General features: G+C 40.7%; 1 protein-coding gene and 1 pseudogene across 4 annotated transcripts in view; one reads left to right on the forward strand and one right to left on the reverse strand.

Annotated features, from left to right (window-relative positions):
• Positions 1–2800: 2800 nt before the first annotated feature.
• Positions 2801–9280, reverse strand: LOC130389176 (dickkopf-related protein 3-like; annotated as a pseudogene).
• A 502-nt stretch (positions 9281–9782) lies between these two features.
• The window catches only part of LOC130388885 (F-actin-monooxygenase mical2b-like), a 37923-nt gene continuing 25420 nt past the window's right edge, over positions 9783–22285 (forward strand). Inside the window, exons 1-3 of one of the 4 annotated variants that reach the window (XM_056598456.1) lie at positions 9783–10447; positions 18391–18808; positions 20766–20973. In XM_056598456.1, the coding sequence (XP_056454431.1) occupies positions 18545–18808; positions 20766–20973 (472 nt within the window). In that variant the 5' untranslated portion in view covers positions 9783–10447; positions 18391–18544. The remainder of the gene's footprint in view (positions 10448–18390; positions 18809–20765; positions 20974–22285) is intronic. The other 3 variants (XM_056598457.1, XM_056598459.1, XM_056598458.1) reach the window with 3 other exon arrangements.

A 22285-nucleotide genomic window follows, 5' to 3' on the forward strand; every position in this document is an offset into this window, starting at 1 on the left:
CGTTGAATAATGGATCAACACAGTTTGTGCACTATTCAGAATAATTAATATACTACTTGCAACTAGAGAAAACTATGGAGGAATAATATGCAATCCACATTTGGCATTTATCAATGCTCACTTTTCAATTCACACAATTGACAATCCCCAGCTCAAGCAAGAAAAAATATCTCTGCCTCATTCGTGTCCGTTACTATGCTCTATGTATTTTGAGCATCCTTCTCCAATAGACTTGCCAAACAGGTCAGGTTATTTACTAGTTTTTTTTAAGGTTAGATGACAATGTCAGAATTCATGAAAGATTTTGGCAAACAACATGCAAGTTGCCAGAGCTGCTCTTTTCAGGCAAAACAAACATTGGCTTATAGGTTAGGATAGGACAGTTAAGAGAAGGGCTTGACATCCACACGTGAGGCGATGAGAGACAACCGAATTGTTCTTTAACGTTTCAAGAAACTCCAGAAGTATAAAGCTTAATTTAATGCTCAACCTACGCATTCATCAAACTACATGATGGCACCCAGTTGGCTTTGTCTAGTAAAACAAATGCGTTGTTATGCGCGATTAACTGGATTTTACCAAAGGAAAATGCATAACTGTCTAATAAGAGACATTTGTAGAATAACTAAAATTTAGAGCTCTAATTGAGAGTAGATTCAACGGATCCCGTGGTGCCAATCACACACAGCTGGCGCACATCATTACAAAAATGACAACCCGGCATTGTGCTTCGTTTTCTTAAACATTGAATGCCATCACAAGAGTGTCCACCGATTTCACCAAGAAGCCTTGAAATCATCAGGGGGAAACAGATTGAATGTGAACCAGCCTAGATCCTTAGCTGTTTTGTGATGAAATGCTAGGGGTGGCTAAAAGTATGTCGTGGTATCCATTAGTACGGTGCTATGACGCGACACTAGTTATTGTGCTAAACTGCTCCTTCAATGGCAGCAGTAAGACATTTGACCCCTTCTGTCCTTCCACTTGGACAACGTAACCACTCAGTTGTGGGTATTTTCCGCGGTGTATTGAAAGATGTGACTTCAACTACCCTGTTTGTTTGGAGCTCCTCCCGACTAACGTTACCAACCCCTCCCTCTGTTGCGCATCCTTTCCACGACTGCCTCTGTGCAATGCACGCAATGGAGCCCAAGCTATACTCGGTTATTCATATCAAGACATTGCTTTCCGAGATCAAATACGATCTCAGAATACGAGTTAAAATGCTTCAGAATCGGTTGAAGCACACGCGTACCTAGAATATCGACAAATAACTGCTTACCGGATAAAAAACGTGTGACTGAAACCCGCGTGTCCTGTGTGGTGCGAGCAGCGTCAGCTCGAGTCTCGAGAACAGGAAACATGAAGGGTGGTGGAGTCATTTAGCGAGCGTGACGTCAGCACCGCTTCCCCAAATAACGTTGATTCAGATTCCTGTTACTATTATGTTATACTGCACTGTTAATCACAAATCATTATGCTTCCACCAGCCTTTTTATACATGTATTCCGAACTGAATGTTTTCCGCTATCCATTCCTTTATTCATTGAATCGATATTTTTCTGGTTTCTTAAGTCTATAATTTACACTAATTTAATCAACCGATCTGCGGTGGATGGTGGAAAAAAAAAACATCATCCTTGAGAGACAGAGCCACTTAAAGAAGGACGTAGGACTCCATTCGTCCGCGTTTATTAAAAATCATACATAGAACACGAACATAACCAAATAGTAAATATAAAACGATGTAAGCCTATTAGTCCTAAGTGGACCATTTCTTATCACACCAACATTGTCAATGATACATAGGCTACATTGAATATGTTGTGCTGTAGGCGTATCCAGACTAATACGAATTTACAGAAAAACTGGCCACCATAGTCTGACCAAGTAATTAAAACAGTAGCCTACAAAATAAAATAAAAAGTTACATTCAAAAGACATTCCGAAATAAATGTTCGGTATTTTCTTGATTTTATATAATACATAACATTTCCCACTTTAGCCATAGGAAAGTACTGCTGGCACTGCATGGTCAGAATTTGAATGAACTACCGAAGAGATAGTGTCTAGTCGGATACACCGTTATCCGACTATTTTACTGGTTGGAAAGCAAAAAAAATACACAACTTTGCCATCTAGTGTTCAACGCTGCATTTTGCAGCCCTGTCCAATCAAGATTCAACTTGTGGTTGTTTTCTTTCTGGCTTCTGAGAGAAAAAAATCCTTCATATTGTATTCCGGTGAATAATCATAGTGCAAACAGTAACTGACAACCCTACATGGACAATTTGTGACATCTGTAAATTGATACAAACCATTGTGAAGTAATTCAACCGAATAGTTTAATAGGACTTTAAAAAAGTCCTCTTCCTGGTACATTCTCATCTTCCATTTTTGAAGACATGTAGTACTCTCCACAATGAAATCCACGCCTGTGAGGGGGAAACAATTGTATAGTAACATTAGTGGACAGGACACATCAACAAACACACTTTATGACCACTAAAGGTTGCCATTTCAAATAGGAGATACAAATGTTCAAGCAAATGTTGACCATTCCACCATTAGTCCAAATGTTCCTGTTGCAGATACGATTGCCTAACTGATCATATATATATTTATATATAAACACTTCAATCACTATTTGCAAGTGCTTCTTGTATTTTCACAATCAATCGGCCCATGTATTAAAGGGTAAATACTAAGCGTCTCATTGCTCTTCTGTTCTATTTTATTTTTCACCAGGCCACTGCTGTGCTGACCGAAACCTAAACTCCCTCTCTGTCTATCATAGCTCTCACCCATGAGGTTGGCACTGGAGCTCTCCAGCACAGGGCAGTGGTCACGGGGCCCGTCCGTGTCCCAGGACAGCAGATCCATCAACAGGTTGGGGTGGTTCACACAGGACTCGCCTTTCTCTGGCCTGGGGTTGCACACAGGGAACAGCAGCTCTGTGGAGAGGCGGGAGAACCAAGAGGCAGGAGACAGAGAGGAGGAGTAGGGACAATGAGAGGAGAAGTACAGATGGAGGGGAGGGGTAGATATGCAGAGGGAGACGGAAAAGAGAGGGAGAAATAGAGATGGGGAGGAGGGGTAGGGAGAGAAGGAGAAGGGACAGGGTGGACAAGTAGTAGAATGCAGAAGAGAAAGAGAAGGAGCAGAGATGAGGAAATTAGAGGGGGAATAGGCTAATTACAGGCTTCTCAAAATATTCCATTATTGAATTGACTTCTTCTGGCGTTTTGGTGGTGGTCATTCTGAAGATCGCAGATCATTGCATTTTAAACCAGCAAACCCCTCAGTTAACCTTAGAATCATACCATATTGTCCCCGATCATGAAAGTATAGATTTTCTTATCTCTGTAATGTGTTTAACTTCCTCAGTTCAAGCTTGAAAGGTTTTGGTTTTGCAACAGACAGTTCTCAGTGTTCAAATGTGAAAAAAGTTCTCGCAAACAACAAATAACACCATGGTTCAAAAGATGAATACACTACAACTACTTAAAACATGACTGAGATACACAAATCTAAGACTGATTGCCAGTCTTAATGGCCGGTGGAAGATACAATTCTTCAGTGCATGAAGAGTGGCGTGCATGAAGAGTGACTGTAGCATTCAGTCTAGGGCGTGTGCGGCATGTCATGGTCACCTCGTTGGAAGGCACAGCAGAGGTCTGGCCTGCAGTCACTCTGGGACTGACAGATGGTTCCCTCTGTTCCACTGGTCGCATCCTCTGTACATTGACCCATACACACATCTGATCTGAGCAGCACTCCTCATCTTTAGTGCAGGGCTGAGGGCGCACATACAAACAAACACACACAACACACACAGACACAGACACACAGACACACACACACACACACACACACACACAACACACACACACACACAACACACACACCAACACACACAACACAACACACACACACACACACACACACACACACAACACACCACACACACACACACACCACACACACACACACACACACACACACACACCACACACAGTATTATGTTTCCTATATCCACTGGATAAATACCAATCTCACTCATTTTAAAATGCTGCACACCATATACTCACCATATCAGTCGGGATGCATGGCAGACACTTGGACTTTTCAATCTCATAGAAGCAGTATCTCGTGTCGCCACAGTCTTCATCTATCATGCACTCCTGGAGAGAACGATGATACAACCTTAGGCCATCATATTCTAAACAACAAAAACTAAATTAACTAAAACACACAATGCATGTGAAGTCCAAAATGACAGTTGGCTAAGAGCGGGTCACAGAGCAGGTTATTTCAACTTCCTTGTGTGTCTTTCCTTGTTTCTTGACCTTATCTACCTCTAATCATTTGCAATAATAATCTTGCATTAAGGTGCAAACTGGTTGCAAATAGGAAATATATTGAACCATATTTAAATGAAGTTTTTATATTTAATCATTCATTGTTAATTAGATGGGGCCGTATTCACAAAGGATCTTAGGGCTAAAAGTAGGTCCTAACTGGCGAATTTAGGAGTAACTCCTAAAAATAATGGGCGTGTCACTCTTAAATTTAGGACTCCTAACTTTTTTCACTAAGAGCAATTCACAAAGTATTTTAGGACTAAAAGTAGCACCTAAGTCTAGGAGAGCTTAAAAGTCCTCAAGAGGACTCCTAACTCAGTAAGACCTATTCACAAAGAATCTTAAAATGCCTGCGAGATGAAATGTTAGGGTATTCAACTTATTGTGGAGTTAATGCGCGATGCAATAACATCCCCGACTAACAGGAATAATCCGATTAGTCCCGAAATAAAATGTTATAAAAATTATAAATTATAAAAATATATACATAACTTATAAAAAATAAAAATAATTGCGCCATCAAAAGACGAGGACGTGTTCGTCAATAGGAAGAAAGTGCATTCCATCAACACGCAGGTTGTTTTTGATGCAAATTTTAACATAGCCTACTGGATGTTGTTGCAAAGTGGCCTGGATCTTCAGCTACCCATGATTCGCGCATTTTAATGGTGAGCGGTCTGAGGCAGCTTTTTGAGATGTACCAGTTGGGTGTCACTTGCTGGGTGACAGTGACTATCCATGCAAGACGTGGCTCTAGACACCCTACCTCAATCCACAACCGGGAGCACAGTTAAAGTGTAACATGTAAGTGATTACGCAGATTACGCTTAGTCCTATGCGTAAAACACATCGTATTGGCTCTTTGCTAGAGCACACAAACATACACGAAATGTTGTGGAGAGAGGAATTGGGCAGATGAAACGTCGGTTTCATGTCCTCCACGGCGAAATACGCCTCACCCCAGAGAGGGCAAGCACAGTAATCACTGTATGTGCCATTCTACACAACCTCTGCAAGCGGAGGAACATTCCACAGCCAGACGATGATGATGATGATGATGATGGCGATCAACATTACAAGGAATTTGGCCGTGTGGAACCGAGTGGACAGGCATTTAGGGATCACTTTGAAAACACATTTTAGGTAAACACTTTGGCACAAATCAGTCAACACTTGGGTAGTTTGTAACCTTTATTTTCTTTTAGATTTTACGTATTTTTATTGTTTGCTTTCTCTCTCTCTTGAACGTGCAGGCTACAACGTCATTATCGTGGTCTGCACAAAATTGTCATCATGCGTGTATTCTGCTAACTGCACTATAACTACTTAATAGGAATTCATTTCTAGCCTAGTTCCTTGTTTTTCGGTGATTCAGTGGGCTCGTCTGAACAACCAATCACCGAACTGACCGCTTCTAAACTCGTGCACGAGAATTGACGTAATCCATAGCAACGGCGCGTCACTCTTAGTTCACTCTTTGTGATTTATCCTTAGTAAGAGTAGGTCTCAGCGGCTTTGTGAATAACTTTTAAGAAAAAACTCCTACGTAAAATGTTTTAGCGCGAGTTAGGAGCACTCCTAGTGGTAAGATAAAATGCTTTGTGAATACGGCCCCAGAACTAAATAGCAAATCAATAAAACATTTTTTTAATACATTACTTGTAAAGCCAAATATTGGATTTGAATACAGAAATATGAAGTGTATAAATCCATTAAATATATTTTTTTAATTACTTATAGTCTGGACGGTGTATTACAGGATTACTGAACCGATGAGTTGTAAACAACCGTCCGAATTTCGGTCTATGAAAGTACTTCCAGCCACAACCAGGCTTGTGCATGCGTAGAATTATATCTCCTCTGTCTCCTGGGAGTAGGCCACTGAATTCCCTCAGTCCCTTAACCGAATCAAAGCTTAGGAAGCAAGATTGAGATGTACAGTATGTGTAAAGTCCATCATACTGCTTACCACAGCCAGCCAAGCAATCTCCTGAACTCTATGGCTTATTACATAATTAGTTCCCTGGTGAGTAGACTAAGGGATGTGTGTTTCCATGGCAGTCTTAAAAGGACCGAGGGATAAAAAAACCCATGCACATAAACTTGGATAAAAAGTTATATAAACACCTCCCCACCCCCACCACCACACACACCCGCAGGCTCTTCTCGTTGGACTGTCTAGTCTAGAAAGGAGACATTTGAGAACTAAATTGTCTCCTTTGATTTTCCTCTTTTTCTCATTGTCTCACAAACTCATTTTCTCAGTCCCAACCTCTCCTTCACATAGCTGAACACAAGGCAGTGGTCTCCAATAAAATCTCCCCACTTCTAGTCAGAGTGTTCATTTCATCCTGTTAGTAATTTCAACTGCCTTAAGCCCACACATAAGTCATATTTCACTAGTCTACTGAATTGCAGGCAGTGCCTCTCGTTTTTCAGCTTTTTTAATCTTTGATATAAATAATTGAATATCTAGTACTATTTCAAAATACAAAAAAACCCACACACCGGTTCTGATGCTAATTTTTCTGATGTCAAGATAACACATCATTGGGCTAAACACAAAACACTGCAGGACTTGTAGGCAACGGAAACCCCTCTGCCTCGGTTAGTCAACTTTATAAGACAGCAGCTGCTATTAATCACCCAAGATCAGTAGTCATTGTTTAAATTCCATCCTCCTCACTTCATAGGGGAAAATAGCGTTCTACCTGCCTCCAAAAACATAATTTCCTTGCCAGTATAAAGAATGAAAAATGTTATGGATCATTTCAAATTAAGTCAACCACTACAGGCCTCAAGATATGACCAACTGATTTAGGTCCTTTTCTACAGACTTTCCCATCTAGTCATCATGCCTGTTCCGTCTCATCCCTGGGTTGGTTTTATTAGCAAGAGCCTGCTCTATTAATGAAGCTACACTTTGCAAGACTGCCAGGAAAGAACATGGTATTAACAGTGCTGTAAAAACGTTGGAATAGCAACACATGCAGCATGGAAAAAGAATGACCTAAAGCCATTCTGGTCTTGTCTTGGTTCCATATACTATGATAAGTATAAGGTTGGTCTGACTGTTCAGGATGATCTCACCCTTGTAAGACGTTCCTTGGGTTAAATAAAGCCACAGAAAGTACTTCCAGCTCTTAATATCAGTATCCTCAAGCCAAGGACAACGTGAACTGCTGTATTAGGACTTTATTAAATTGTCATTGAGTTAAGTGTAGCATTAGACAGGAAAGCATCCAATGGAAGTATTGCCAATGGAAATGTAACTGAAATATAACTGAAAGGATTAACTCTGCTAGCCTCTTGTTTGACAAAACAGCTTTAGCAGTTTACATCATAAGTAGGCCTGATTATCCATTGAAAAAAATGGAATGGAAGGGATACATTGGCTCTGAAACTAGGGCAGTTGGATATTTGTTTTCATATGATACACAAACAGTGGCTATGGTTATTTTGGAGTCAGGCTTTTAGATTGACATATGCGTGTAGATTCTCAAACAACTGCTAATGTTGTATATTACATTATACAATATGTGTTATTACTGTTTACAATTTTCCTTGGCCAAAAATGTCACTTAAAAGCTTGATGCCTGAAGTAATATTACAGTAAACAAATGCGTTTCATTCTCTGTGTTAAAAGTGCAGCTACTAAATGAGCTGAAGAGCAACACAGATCATTACACAGGGCTTTGACTGAGACTGAAAAGACAGACTGTTCATTAAAACTCACATGATCGACATTGTTCCACTGGCTGGAGATCTCCACATGGGCATGTGAAAGGTGAGACTCTCTTGTGCCATTAATTACTTTCCTACAGAAGACAAATTAGTAATTATTTAACTTAATATTTATTTAAAAAATAAAAGATAAAAGATTATAAAAAAATACATGGAACGTATATGAAAGTAAACATTTACAGATATAATTACCTTCAAATGTGTGGTATAAAGCATGGTACACTACACATTTACATGTTAAGTATGGATTGACAGAGTGTTCTGTGTCTTGTCTATAGTGAATTTATTGACAATTTGAAAGAAATTACGTAACCTTTTCATGCGTTACAATTATTTGATTGCTGCAATCATATAGTTTAGAGTAGTAGTAGGTCTAAACGACATTGTGATGGTGCCGGTGACGAATAATATGTCAGCGAAGATGGCGAAAAGCAACAAGTTATTGCTGTATCCCTTTTCTTCTAGGTATTAGGCTATTTTTTTGTTTGTTTCATATGATAGTTATGCACTACACGACCATATAGGCCTATCATCATTGTTGGATGAACATAAGAAACTTCAGAAGACCTAAGCATCTCTACAACTTATTTTGTGCCAACTTATGTTTATGCCCACTTTTTAATAAGATCATATATTTTATTATGGATTTATATAGTCCTACGTACCTTGTCGTTTGTAAAAGTGTAGTTGTGAAAGGTACCGGTAGAGCCAGTGACGATAGGGGATGATTTGGCACTCTCCGTAGATATCTGAGGGTTTGCATGTGTTTAAAACAAATGAAGTTCAGCTATGGAGGAAATTAAGTCTAAACACGTGTGTTTTGTCACAGTCTATAATCTAATTGTGTAAAAGTCAATACATTTTTAAGTAAAAATATCTCTGACCTGATCTACAGCCTCCTCCAACATCTGTTGTGTGTCCTCCATCAGCATCTCCACCTCTCGAAACATGTCATTCAGACTCACTGGTCCACGCTCCACGGCATCCTCGACGCTTCCTCCAGCCACAAGCAAAGAAAAGCCCAAATTCAGAAGCAACACGACCGACTGCATCTTCCAAACAGCAGCGGGACGTTGTGTTTCGTACTAGAGCAGGATAAAGAAAGAGCGCCGTGGGTAGAGAGCTGCCTGGCGCATGACGCAGAGCTCACAGCCGGACACAGCTGAACAACGTTTTTTATTTGGAAATGTCTGGGGGGAAGAGAAGGGGGAAATCAAAGTTAAACCAGAAACTTTCAAGATGAATAGCTTGACAAAGGAATGAAAGTACCTTGGTTTTCTAGGAAATAATGTATAGTTTGTGAACTTAAATAGCCGACTAAAGTATTGGTAATTACTTAGGACTACATTATTTAATCGAAAGAAACTGTCCAATTCTATTTTCCAGCGTCAGTCTGTCTAGTTATAATAAAAAAAAAGAAAATGTGATTGCATATCATTACCACTAGATGGTGTCGTTCACTTAGGCTATTTATTTCAGACAACCGCGTGGCTAAGACGTTCATAACCCACACATTCATAGGCAAAATATACATTTTTGTACATGCGTCTGGACCACCCACGTAGCTTTTGAACATTTATATTTATGTTTTCTGTTGATGCTACGAACTGGATGGTTCGCACGCACGTAACTCCCAGCGCAGGACACGATAGTTAAATGGTCGAAGCAGGTTTGGAGTCACTTGTTGACGTTTACTATGCATCGTTGAAGTTGATACCAGGCACGGCCGTGGCTCCCAGTGGACAGCTGCCGCGGAGCAGTAAGTGGACTACCGTGAAACGTGAGACAGAAAGAGGAATGAACTGAACGACAGAGAAAATAGTACATAGGTCTACACAGAGACAGAAATTAGCAGACTATTAATTTAGCCTATACATTTAGGCTACGATTAGGTTTAGGCCTATATAAGCAACATTTTTTAAACTATTTAAGTGGGAGCCACAGGTGGTCGGTTCATTACGAAAATTCCATCCACAGGTATTTTCCTGTGCATCATGTTGTCCAGCTTGTTCCCGTCCTTGTCCCCTACAATGATTTCCCCATCGACGCCCACCCATTGAAACAATGAGTCGCGTTTTACATTGATATTCCTAAATGTATCTCATTGGATGTCGTTGGAGTAATCTAGGTAGCACCGCCTTCCAGCGGCGCTCCGGTGTGGTTATAGTCGCACTTGAAGGGGTCCAAGTGACCGTCATGTGAGCTGTCAGGAGCGGCCAACACCGGGATATCCACCGGCTTTTATCAGTACAAACCGACTCAATATGTTCCTAAAGACAACAACGCTGTCTTCAACCCGAGAGCTATCATTTTGAGGATTACAAAATTGACACTTATGTGTAAGTAGACTGGAGGTGGATTTGACTCATATTTGTGAATGTGCGGCCATTCGATTAATATTACGAAGCTTTCGCTTTGATTCTTACAAGCCAAATTGACGAGTACTTATGCATCGTGGATTTGATGGAAACAACTGGGCTGCCTCTCTGTGGTTGGCCGTTTGTTGGCATTATTGTAGAATCGTAGTATTATTAAGGCTACATGGGTTGTTTAATTATTTAGCAAAGTTACTTAACGACAACGTCTATATAACGTCAGTGTTTTAGTGCAATGGTTGGTTAAAGTTACCCTCAGTGAAGCTTAAGGTGGAGGAGGCATGTCCAAAATAAATATTTCTAAGCGATAGCCTATACCGCTTACTTAAGGGATACTGGTTTAATTGGGTCAAATGTAGGTTACATTTCCCATGTTTTGCTTAATATGAATGTCCCATAATTTGAATTGGAATGGGCCCACAACATTGAAAGTAATGCGTACAGTCAAAGTTTTCCCCATCACACAGAGGCAGCATGTAATGCATATGAGCTTCTGATTACATGATGTTGCCAATGGTCATCTTATTCGGAGGCATGGTGTCTAGCAGGTGGTTTCTAAAATCCATGCATAAGGCCCAATGCTTCTTAATTGTCGTTTGTTGTAGTGTAAGGTTTGAGTTTAATTATAAACGTTTACCTTATTGATCTGCAAGAAGGGCTTAACCGCGTTTAATTAAACTGACACAGAAGCCCTATAAGATGGAAACTTTTAGGCATTTAACTATATTCAGATGGAAGCGGAATATGTATGCTGACAATAATTTACTATTATCCTGCTGACTTTGATATCTTTGTTTCTATTTACAAATATGGAGATATTTAAAATGAAAGTATTCCTCATCGGCAACAACGTCACACAAGCTGCCACTTCCTGGAATAACTGGCAGACTTATAAGGGGGTGAGAGAGTGGGAGTCAGGGACAGCAAGATAGAAACATAGAACGTATGACGGAGGGGGGAAGACAGAAATACACTAGGGAGGCCAGTGTCCCCACTTTAAGCTTCAGCATGTCCCCACTGTTAACCACCACATGTGGTAGCAAATTAAATGCTCTGCCTGAACCTGTCCACAATACATTGGGAAACATTGTTGCAATATTCAGTGTTTTACAGCATATACCAATTTAAGCCGCCTGTTTGTCTTTAAAATCCTGAAGACGCATGACTCAAATCCCATCCAATAATGTAGAGGTTGTTAAGTTAAATCTAAACCAAGCCCACAGACTTTTGTGTACTTTTTTAAGTCCTTGTGTGGGTGTGGATGGACTTGCAACAATGGAAACAGCCAATTTTCTCTATTCTCTTTATCTAATGGTGCCATCATCATTACTGACCATTTATCTTTACATACCAACTACAAGGTCTATGGGGAATTATCAGGAATTATCAACAAAATATGTATTGGACTACTTCTTATTGTAACTTGACTCTCTATGCAAACATTTTGGCCATTACAAAGGAGAAACCTGATTACTTTGTTTTCATGAACCAACACCATTAACTAGCCTAAAAGGCTAAAGCCAGCTCCAAACTTCTTTGCTACACTGTGTTAATACTATAAGGATTAGGAATGGTGGCTAAGCCCACAAGCAACACTCTAAACCAGTTTGGTTTACATCAAGCTTTCTAATATATTCTCAGCAATACATTAAGTTTCAGCAACGGTACCAGACAGTTAAACTTCCTCTGGGCTTGTTCTGCTTAAAGGTCCTGTTTAACCAAGCTGTGGATTGTTCTAGCAAAGATATGGAGTATGCAGTATCGGGTAACACTTAAGATTCACCAGATCTACTCCAGAACCAATGGAGCGCTTGATGCATTGCAGCCATGAGTAAACTCTCTGGCCAAAGCTGGCCTGTAGCTTTGCTTATTCTTAATAGGTTTACCGGATTATGAATTGGATGTTATCGGTTATTGGTCACATTGGAGAGAAGAATCCTCTCCTGTTTAATCATATTGTCTCTAGCCCTACTTGGCTATTGTCTTTACCCATGCAAGCCTGACACTGGTGTGGTGTGGTTATTTTATTTATCATTTCATGTGCTATCCTGTGCTAACTATATCTGACTTTGTATCAACTGAAGACAAAACGATAATCATAATGTATTGTGACTGCCATGGGAGTTTTGTTTATTTCAGGTCATAAATGGCCTTCATTTGGGAAAAATTGTCTCTGCATCTGGCCACGGCAAACACAAAATCTGTTTTAAATAATCTTAATATCACATGTCTGTTTGTAGCTCCTAGTATGTAGCTTGTTTTCCCTTTTAGTTCTTGGTTTTAACCAAGTGAAATCTTTGTACAGAGGGGGTTTGATAATCACTTCATTACAATTAACGGACATTTTCTATGGATTTGAACATAACTAATCAGAAACTATTCACTATAATCTTTCCGTTTTAAATTGATTTGAATTGTACTCCTCTGGAAGATTTGTATGTACTCTAATATTTGCATCTCATGCTAATTATCTAAGCAGGTGTGCGTTTCCGATGAGGAAGTTGCTGTTTCATCGCCGAGTACAGTTTCTATTCCCTGTAGTGTTGACATAAAATTAGTTTCTCGTAGGCATACTCTCAAAAGAATATATCAATATTTGCATGTTAGTGTGTTCTTGCAGGGCTGAAAAGATATTGTGCATTTAATGGTTGAACAGATCTTGTAAGGACTGCAAACATGTGAACTACATCAGCTTAAGGCTATTTATGAATTGTTATTCAGCTTTGTTTAACCAATTCTAGCCCATTTACAAATTCTGGCAAACATTTCATCTTTAATCTAGACAAATAAAGAGAGTGTTGCCTGTTTCTTGGCACCTCACAATTAAACAGCCTGCTTCACCATAGGGACAGTGGCTGGCTAATGTTAGATGTATATCTTTGAGTATGAACATTAATGTCTTCCAGCTATTGTTCCTAAGTTACATTTATCCTGTGACACTGTTTGGTTCTTTGAAGCAGAAATGCTGGGGTCAAATAGACCCCAAAATGATTTAGACGAAATAGTCAGCATTTTTCAAGGCTTAATTTAATACCCAGTTCATGTTTTACTGTCGATACCGGGACATATATAAAGAATAACAGCATGCCTGGCTTTAGTCTCTGTTAAAAACGTGTTCAACCTTTAAAGTGTCGAATGAAAATTAGGTGTCTCACAACAACTTAAGATACAGTGCTGTACACAGGGCATACTGCTTGACAGATGACTACAGTAAATCATTGGAAAATTATCTTTTGCTATTTCAGAGACATCAGGTCCGATAACCTGTATTGCTTTGCATTCTTTAGTCAACTTGATAACTTGAAAAGCAACCGCTGATGTTGTTTAACATCAGAGAGTGTAATGGGATAATTATCTTTTGCTATTTCAGAGACATCAGGTCCGATAACCTGTATTGCTTTGCATTCTTTAGTCAACTTGATAACTTGAAAAGCAACCGCTGATGTTGTTTAACATCAGAGACTGTAATGGGAAAATTATATTTTCCATTCAGTTTTCTAACTGCCATTTGTTGAGTGTTCCTTTGCCAGGAGGCCCTTTGGGTTGTCGGAGATCAAGGTCACCAACTGATAAGATAAGGCACTACGTCTCCACACATTGTAATTGTCAATGATCAAATCAAACTAGAACTGCAAGCAGTTATCCAGGGGTCCAAGCGATGTGCATTTCGCCGGCACAACGCGAAGCATGTATTCAAAACGCTACCGTGAACCTGTGGATACACACTGGGAACAGGTAGGGCGGCTAGACAGTGCAAGGAATGGGGGACAAAGCTTAGATGATGAAAAGGAAACAACATATGGATCTGTCCATCACATTTCATGAGGATTTTCATCAATTGTTGATCGCCATCTTGTAAACCAATGCAACGTTTTATTGGGGAGCAGAGCTGTTCTCTTTTCTGAGCCTTTCTGATGACTTTGCCACTGTATAAGAAGTGCTTGCCAATGCATTTCACTTCTCCTTGCGACGACGCCGGACACCTCCATCTGAGGCCTCGTATTAATGTGAGGCCTCCGACTAATGTATGTTTGTTGTATGTTATTGTACGTTTTATTATTCAAATAAATTTGCCTAATTGTTATATGTTCGGATGACTCTTTAGTCTTAAACAGTTTCTGCGGAAACATTTGACAGTGCATATGTTTATTGGAAGGTTATCTTATTGTTGCGACCATTATCTGCAGTCCAAAGTTATATAACTATATCTATACTGGTACGGAGATATTTTTGGTTACGGTCCAGAAAGAAACTTCTGGCATATAATCAGGAACTAGACTGCTCTAGACTGATTAAACAGATTACAACCACACATAACATGCAAGAGAATATTAATGACCATTGCCCTCATCAAACTAAATTATTAATCAAAGCACATCTGTCTGACCTCTACCTTTTTATTTTTATTATTTTTTTGGTTGATCTTACTGCATTTATTATATGTTATGACTTAAAAAACCTTATCATATGCCTTGCCTTTTGTATTTTCATAACACAACTGTGTACTGGTGTTAGGTTAGCTGACGTCCGTACCCTTGTGGTACAATACCACAGAATTACCTTTTTGGGTATACAAAGACTCTGCCTTTCCCTCAGGCTGACCTACAAACCTCCTCCTTTATCGTTTCATTCTTGTCAACCCATCACTAACTCCCCAGAACTAGTTTCTTCTCATGAGTTAGACACACCCTATACAGTAAATCCATTACAATACGGTGCACTCTTTGCAAGTTCCATATTTTGTATGCAGGACCAACTCGGTGCAGCCTACCTTTTTTGAGATAGTGTGATAGGAAATATGGATACTAGGGATGCACCGATTGTGAAATTCTTGGCCGATACCGATACCGATGTTTAAAATAACAATTTAGCCGATGCCGATACCAATGTTTGTTTTTTTTGGTGTTATTTATTTCCCCTTTTGTATCAGGGAAACAAACCCACAAACGCATGCAGACAAGCACCTCGTATACACGCACACACAATGACACAGGGAGAGGGTTTTATGATTTGTATGGAATCAATCTGTATATTTCAACAACTGCTCCATCAACATTCAACATCAAAATTATTTCAACCTGGGCTTAGGCAGATAGGCCTACATGCGCCGAAAACAGATCTTTATTTCTTTTACTGAACACAGCCTGCATGACGGTCATTAGCATATGGAAACAATGGCCAAAAAAATAGCTTCACACGGTGTGTCTTTTTACAATTCATTTGTTACCAGCATTCGTAGTGTCGATCAGCTGAGAAATAGTCCGCAGAAGACCTTGACGTCGCTTAGCAACCGAGGACGCTTGCGGAGTGATACGACAGCGTGCATGTGTGGTTTGTTTACAAATAAAAGTGAAAGAAAATGTCGGTCGTGTGGGAGTATTTCGTCTCGGAGAAAGATCAGCGCTATGCAGTTTGTAAGACATGTTCCAGTGACGTTTCAAGAGGAGGAAGCATTAAACATGTAAACATCGGCCACTGCCATCGGTGAATGTCATATTTTCCGATACGCCGATGGCAGTCAACAACGCGAATATCGGCCGTTACCGATGTTCGTCCGATGCATCAGTGCATCCCTAATTAATATCAAACTTGGGGAGTAAAATATTTAGCTGAGGGGGCATTGCACCGTTTTCCCCTCTCCTGGGGCCGGGCCTCTGTACCTTGCCGATGACCTTTTATAAAGATATATAATTAACATTATAATAACAGGCAGAGGAGTGATTTCAGTGGCCGACTGCTGTCCCAGTCCAGCTCCAATAGATTAAAAAACTCTTTCGTCCCCCTGGCCATCAGACTGTACAACAGCTCCCAGTAAAGGCAGGGAGGACAATAGATAACAACAATGGACATTTTATTTATTTATTTATTTATTTATTTATTTATTTATTTATTTATTTATATCTCTATTTTTGCAAATCGATCTGCACTGTTTTTATGTATGTTTTCGGCTGCTACTGGATACTTGAATTTCCCCCGGGATTAATAAAGTATCTATCTATCTATCTATCTATCTATCTATCTATCTATCTATCTATCTATCTATCTATCTATCTATCTATCTATCTATCTATCTATCTATCTATCTATCTATCTATCTATCTATCTAATTAAGATCAAGAAAAAGTAATATTTTTCACATCACTGTTTGGGGTTCTGTTGTGGTTATAAATGACTGACATATGATGTTGCTGCAGCATATAGATAGTGACTTTCATAGGATGTGTACACTGAATACTTGGTTAGGCCTGTATTTGGTTTATATTTAACTCCTGCAGAGTGAAGTATGTGAAATATATAAGACATAGTATATTTAGTTACTCTACCGTACAAGTAAAGAAATTTGCCCAACCGCATAACCAATTTCAATGGGTTAGGGGGTGGATCATGAGGTCTTCTGAATTTTGTACCAAATCCCAGGGAAGAAAGTATGCATGCAGTGCTATATAGGCTAGCTTGGAAATATTGAATCTTGGAGTCCATGGGAAGAGTATTGAAAGACATTTTCTTACTTTGTTACCTTGTTCAGACAAAAATCGTGTTTTAGGTACTCCCAAGTTCATTAACATTAATTTGTTATTTTTCCTGGACAAAAGACCTATTGTTTACTACTAACCTAGCCTCTATATGTCTTCAAGATAACTGTAAGAGTTTGGAAACTATGCAAGAAGACTGAGACAGACTTCAAATAGTGTGCACGGGTGTGCGTGGTTTGCAGTAAGTGTGGGTGTAGAAATTGAGAGGTTAGTGTTTGCTGCCAAGCTATGTTAGTTGGCTGAGATCTGATCCCCCCCATGGGCCACTCTTGAACTTGATGCAGATTGCGCCTGAAACAGAATGATGGAGCAGTCAGTTGAGTTGCACACTGTAGAGACATTGGTAATAATGTAAATGCAATGATTCACTGTAGCTGATGGTTCTGTGTACTCTAAGCGCAGCACTATTACCTAAAAATTAAATCCCACACACTGGGAAGCAGCTCACATTAAGGTCTAATTCTTTCTTCTATTCAGTGCTTTTCAACAGTTATTGTTAAGTGTTGTGTTTTCAGAGTGCATCTATGCTTTAATTCCTGCTCAGTGGGAGATCAGGTTATCATATCATCAGTTATCATAACAGTTATTGAAGGACATGAACTTCATCTAATTGTGTTTGGGTATCTGTGTGCCTACTGGAAGTGATCCATGGGAATGCTGATAGTGTGAGTTTTAAGCTAATGCATGTACCCACAGGGCGGCATTACATGTTCCTTCCCACATGTGACCATTCTGCTGAAATCCTTCCATTTGTGCAGCTTGTTTATTATCATATCAGGCATTCAGTGAAGCCAGAGCAACTCTTTTCTGGAGAACAAGATATGTCCAGCCAATGAACATTTGAACCCAACATTATATGGTCCTTATTGTTAACAGTATTTGTGCTGGATACTAAGCAACATGCCTGTGCAGAGATAATGGCTGATAAGGTCCATATTTGTCGCATAACCAGTAGACCCTGTGTGCCCATGGGTCCTACATATAGAACACTGGACAGGGCACTCTGGACGCCAACCAGGGCGACCTCAGCGGTTTATTTCCAGTGTGTGTTGCGTGCATTCCTCTCATATGGAATGCGACCTCCCCTTGATACGATTTCAGAGTTTTCCACAACATTGTTGAAGCATGCTGGAAGGGTATGTGGAGTGAAAAATTAACCACGTGTTTCCTTGAACTGACTGGGGATGACTGTTTTATAGCACAATGGTTACAAAGTCCCTTTGGCTATTAGTGGGATTTTATTTTGTTTGCTATGGGGTGTAATTTACTCACTTGGGTATCGCCTGTATAAAACCAAATACAAGCAATGAATGCTATTCTATGGTGACTTCCACTCTATTTCTAAAGCCTTCTTTTCCCCCTTTCTTTTCAAAGAATCAAAAGGCCATGAAATCCAGAAGCAGGTTAAGCCACACTCTCGGTTGATACTCCGAACTAGGAGTGAGGTGAAGGAGACAGTAAGTAAGACTCACGAAAAAGAGGCAACCAAAGTGAGGACTGAGGAGAGGCCCCTCACCTCCCTGGGAGGATGGGCGAGACGGAGGACGAACGTACGGCGCAGGCCGGCCAGCTGTTTGAGACATTTGTCCAAGCGACCACCTGCAAGGGGACACTGCAGGCATTTAGCATCCTCTGCAGGCAGATGGATCTGGACCCGCTGGACTACACACATTTCTACAGCCGCTTGAAGGCAGCCATCAGCTCCTGGAAGGTCAAAAGCCTGTGGACCAAACTTGACAAGAGGGCCGGACAGAAGGTTTATAACCACGGTGAAGCCTGCCAAGGCACCAAGGTAAGGAAGACCCTTTTAACACCATAAGATAAATGGTGTCTATGTGAGTCTGGGTCCCTTTTGCTTCTACTGTTTGTTAAGCCCTGGCGGAAGCGACGAGAGTTTAGTTTCTTTCATAGCTTATAAATGGTTTGTTGTGGTTGGATACCGAAACCCCCATCCCCATTCTAAGTCCATGAAAAAATTGTCTCAATATTGTATTTTTCTTTTCCGCAGCTGGTTCCAAAAATATACAAAACATTGTGGCGCCTATAGAAGGCAATTCCAAAATCATATAATTTGAATGTAAACTGTCTGGCCTTACAATGCCAATTATGGCTTTCACACATGAACTCCGGCTTAACACTGGTGAATCTGGTCCGGATTTGCCCTTGCCCTTTCACACATGCAACACACAACAGGAAATAAGCCGCATCAGACGTCTTCACCTATGTTGGAAATACTCAGTGTACTGTGTGCTTAAGGCGATAGGAGGGACCTGGGTAGAGGGTGTAGGAGGCAGGATGTGACACAAAAAATATGCAGCAGTGTTTTGTTTACAACACATCGGAGATGGCTACCAACTCTGTAATTCTTACTCTTTTTTGGTGATGTCAACACTGCATTTATTTAGATGTATCCACAATATTAATAGAAAGCTGAAGAAGCTGGAAGTGGCTACAGGCAAGAAGAAAATAGTTCAAAGCAGATTCACTCCCATTCCACGTCAGTCGCATGATAAAAGCGTCATCAACACATCAGCAACATCCACATTCTCCCCCTCTCGGATTCTTCTGATTTTTACGCTAAGGGCCTGGTAGGTTCAACTCCAGAGGGGCGGTTTCTGACATTTGCGTTCACACGTACAGCACCATTATCCAGAGTTTGTCAAACTGACATTTGGGAAAGGCCTACATTTAATTGCTTTGCCTGTGACAGCAAAAACAAATGTTATCCATGTACTGATGACCAGGGTGGTTTTGGTTTGTTGTTTCTGATCTCTCTTTTGGACGTAATCCTGATTTGCCAAAGTAGCACAGCACTTCATTTCTAATGGTTTGGAGAGGCATTTGTGGTCAGGATGTTTGGTGTGGTAGAAGAATGACATCTCGTCAAGATAGATAAGTTGTAAGAACCCCCCCAAGAGGAAGGCCAGAGGCTTGTACCCTACTGATAAGGAGACCAAAGTAGGGAGTTCCTTCTTAAGACCAGCCCAGTCATTATCTGAGACTCAGAAAGACTCAGAAACACTGCATTATTGGAACAGATAAATACACATGACGTATTGGATGTATTCCTCTTATTGCGTCTCTTCTTAAAGCGAAAAGTTTGCACTCCTCAAGGGAACTCTGACTGGGAAAAGTTTGGAATTGGAGCCGGGCCATCGGCAGGGTGGGTCTCAACTGCAGACATTCCTGACAAGACTTCCAGCTTCCTCCCCACAATTCCTCGTCCTTATTTTTCTCTCCCCTTCCCTCAACCACTCTGTCGTTCCCTCTCTTATTCTCTAGTTTATTGTATCCTCATCTTCAATCCGGGTTCAGGTCCGGGGGCAGCAGCTCTAGCAGTTTATTGTATCAGTAAAACAAAATAGAGGTTGGCAGTTTTAGATTGGTCTCTCAGGTCGGTGAAAAGCTGGACTTCAGTTTTGTTTATTCACATTCTAATTACCCTTATCATCCAATACTCCCTGATGCAAAACCCACACACACAAATGTCTGTGTCAACAATCCTTCAATGAATAAATGAAGGCAAAAGACACTTTACAAATATACTAATACACACTGTTTACACACATTGTTGCCTTAATGTCATAGTATGCAAAAAAACAGCGAGTGTCAATGGATTGGAAAAGTGAGGGTCTTTAAGAAGTATTAGCTATTATTGCTGTGTCTTTCTTTGTGCCATACGTGTCAACCCACCCTGCTACCTCCTCTCTGACCCCCCCCCCCCCCCCCCCTGCCTCTTGGTCCCCAAGTGTCTGATCGTGGGCGGTGGGCCGTGCGGTCTGCGGACCGCCATCGAGCTGGCACTGCTGGGCTGCAAGGTGGTGGTGATCGAGAAGAGGGACACCTTCTCCAGGAACAACGTGCTCCACCTCTGGCCCTACACCATCCACGACCTCCGGGCCCTGGGAGCCAAGAACTTCTATGGCAAATTCTGCGCCGGGTCCCTCGACCACATCAGTGAGGCTGGCCGCACATTACAATACATTTATTTAGCTGACACTTTTGTCCAAGAGACTTGCATTAAGTGCATTCAACCATGAAGATAGAACCCAAAAAGTGCAGGATTGGTCAAGTGCATATATATAATCGGGCTGAGGTTAAATATTCTAATATTCAGATCTTTGTTCGTTGGTTTTCTAATCTTAATTCAGCATTGTGTTATTCGTTTTGTTTTTCATACGCATTATTTATGACCTTTTTTTCATTTTTCTCTTCGCTGAATATTCAGATATTAGTTTGGAAACCTAATAAATATCTGAAGCCTGATATACATTTGAGCCAGCCCTAATTCATTTAGCCAAACGCTTCAAGTGCTGAGTTATAGAAACAAAATTAGATTTTTTTTTTTTGTCTGCGATGGAAGATGTGTAGAGTTTCAAATGTCCTTATTTTGTTGGAAGTCAGCTGGTGCCTTATCGTAGTGATCTCGTAGGAGCCATAGAGAGGAGGGGACGGGCTAGGGTGTAGGGTTTGACCATGTCCTGGATGTAGGATGGCCAGTCAAAGAAAGGTTGGCAGGTCACTTTAATCAGATACAAGCAGCCCCGGCAAGGTAGTGCAGGGTGTGGAGGGGAGGTGTGTTGTAGGATGACTTGGGTAGGTTGCCGACCAGTCAGTCTGCTGCATTCTGGATGACCTGCAGAGCACAAATGGCCCATGCAGGCAGAGCAGCCATAAGGGAGATGGCCGGAGTCTGGACCAAAATCTGCGTGGCCTCTGGTTGAGGAAGGGATGTGTCCTCCTGATGTTGTAGGGATCTGCAGGAGAGGGTTGTCGTAGCGATGTTGGTAGCAAAGGACGACTGGTCAACCAGTGTCACATCCAGGTCCTACCCGTATGCCTCCCAAACCCCTCCTGACCTTCCAAACAACCACCGTCACCATGACCATTGTTTGGAATGGGTTTTGTAGTTATTTGTTGGACTGGTGTTTTAGAACTACTATTGAAAATGTTAATCCCATCGTTATATAATGGGGCTGAAAAATGGTTGAAGCTTTTGTTCCTGCTGCAAGGATTATTTCCTATTATAAGGCAACTACAAATACAACAATTTGCCAATACAGTTAGTGGAACACGCATGAAAAACAAATAAGTAAAGCTACCCTTCTGCCTCTTGTTTATTATAAGAAACCAAAAAGTATTCCGGGACCATAAATATTATTATTGCTTCCCATGGGTTTGTCTCGTCTCTACAGTCCACACGGATGGGATTTTGTGAGCCGACAAAGGCAAAGCTTTCCTTCATAAGCCAGGCTTGAATGACAATCTG

The sequence above is a fragment of the Gadus chalcogrammus genome, chromosome 9 (genome assembly GCF_026213295.1).
Source record: "Gadus chalcogrammus isolate NIFS_2021 chromosome 9, NIFS_Gcha_1.0, whole genome shotgun sequence".
Taxonomy (NCBI): Eukaryota; Metazoa; Chordata; class Actinopteri; order Gadiformes; family Gadidae; genus Gadus; species Gadus chalcogrammus.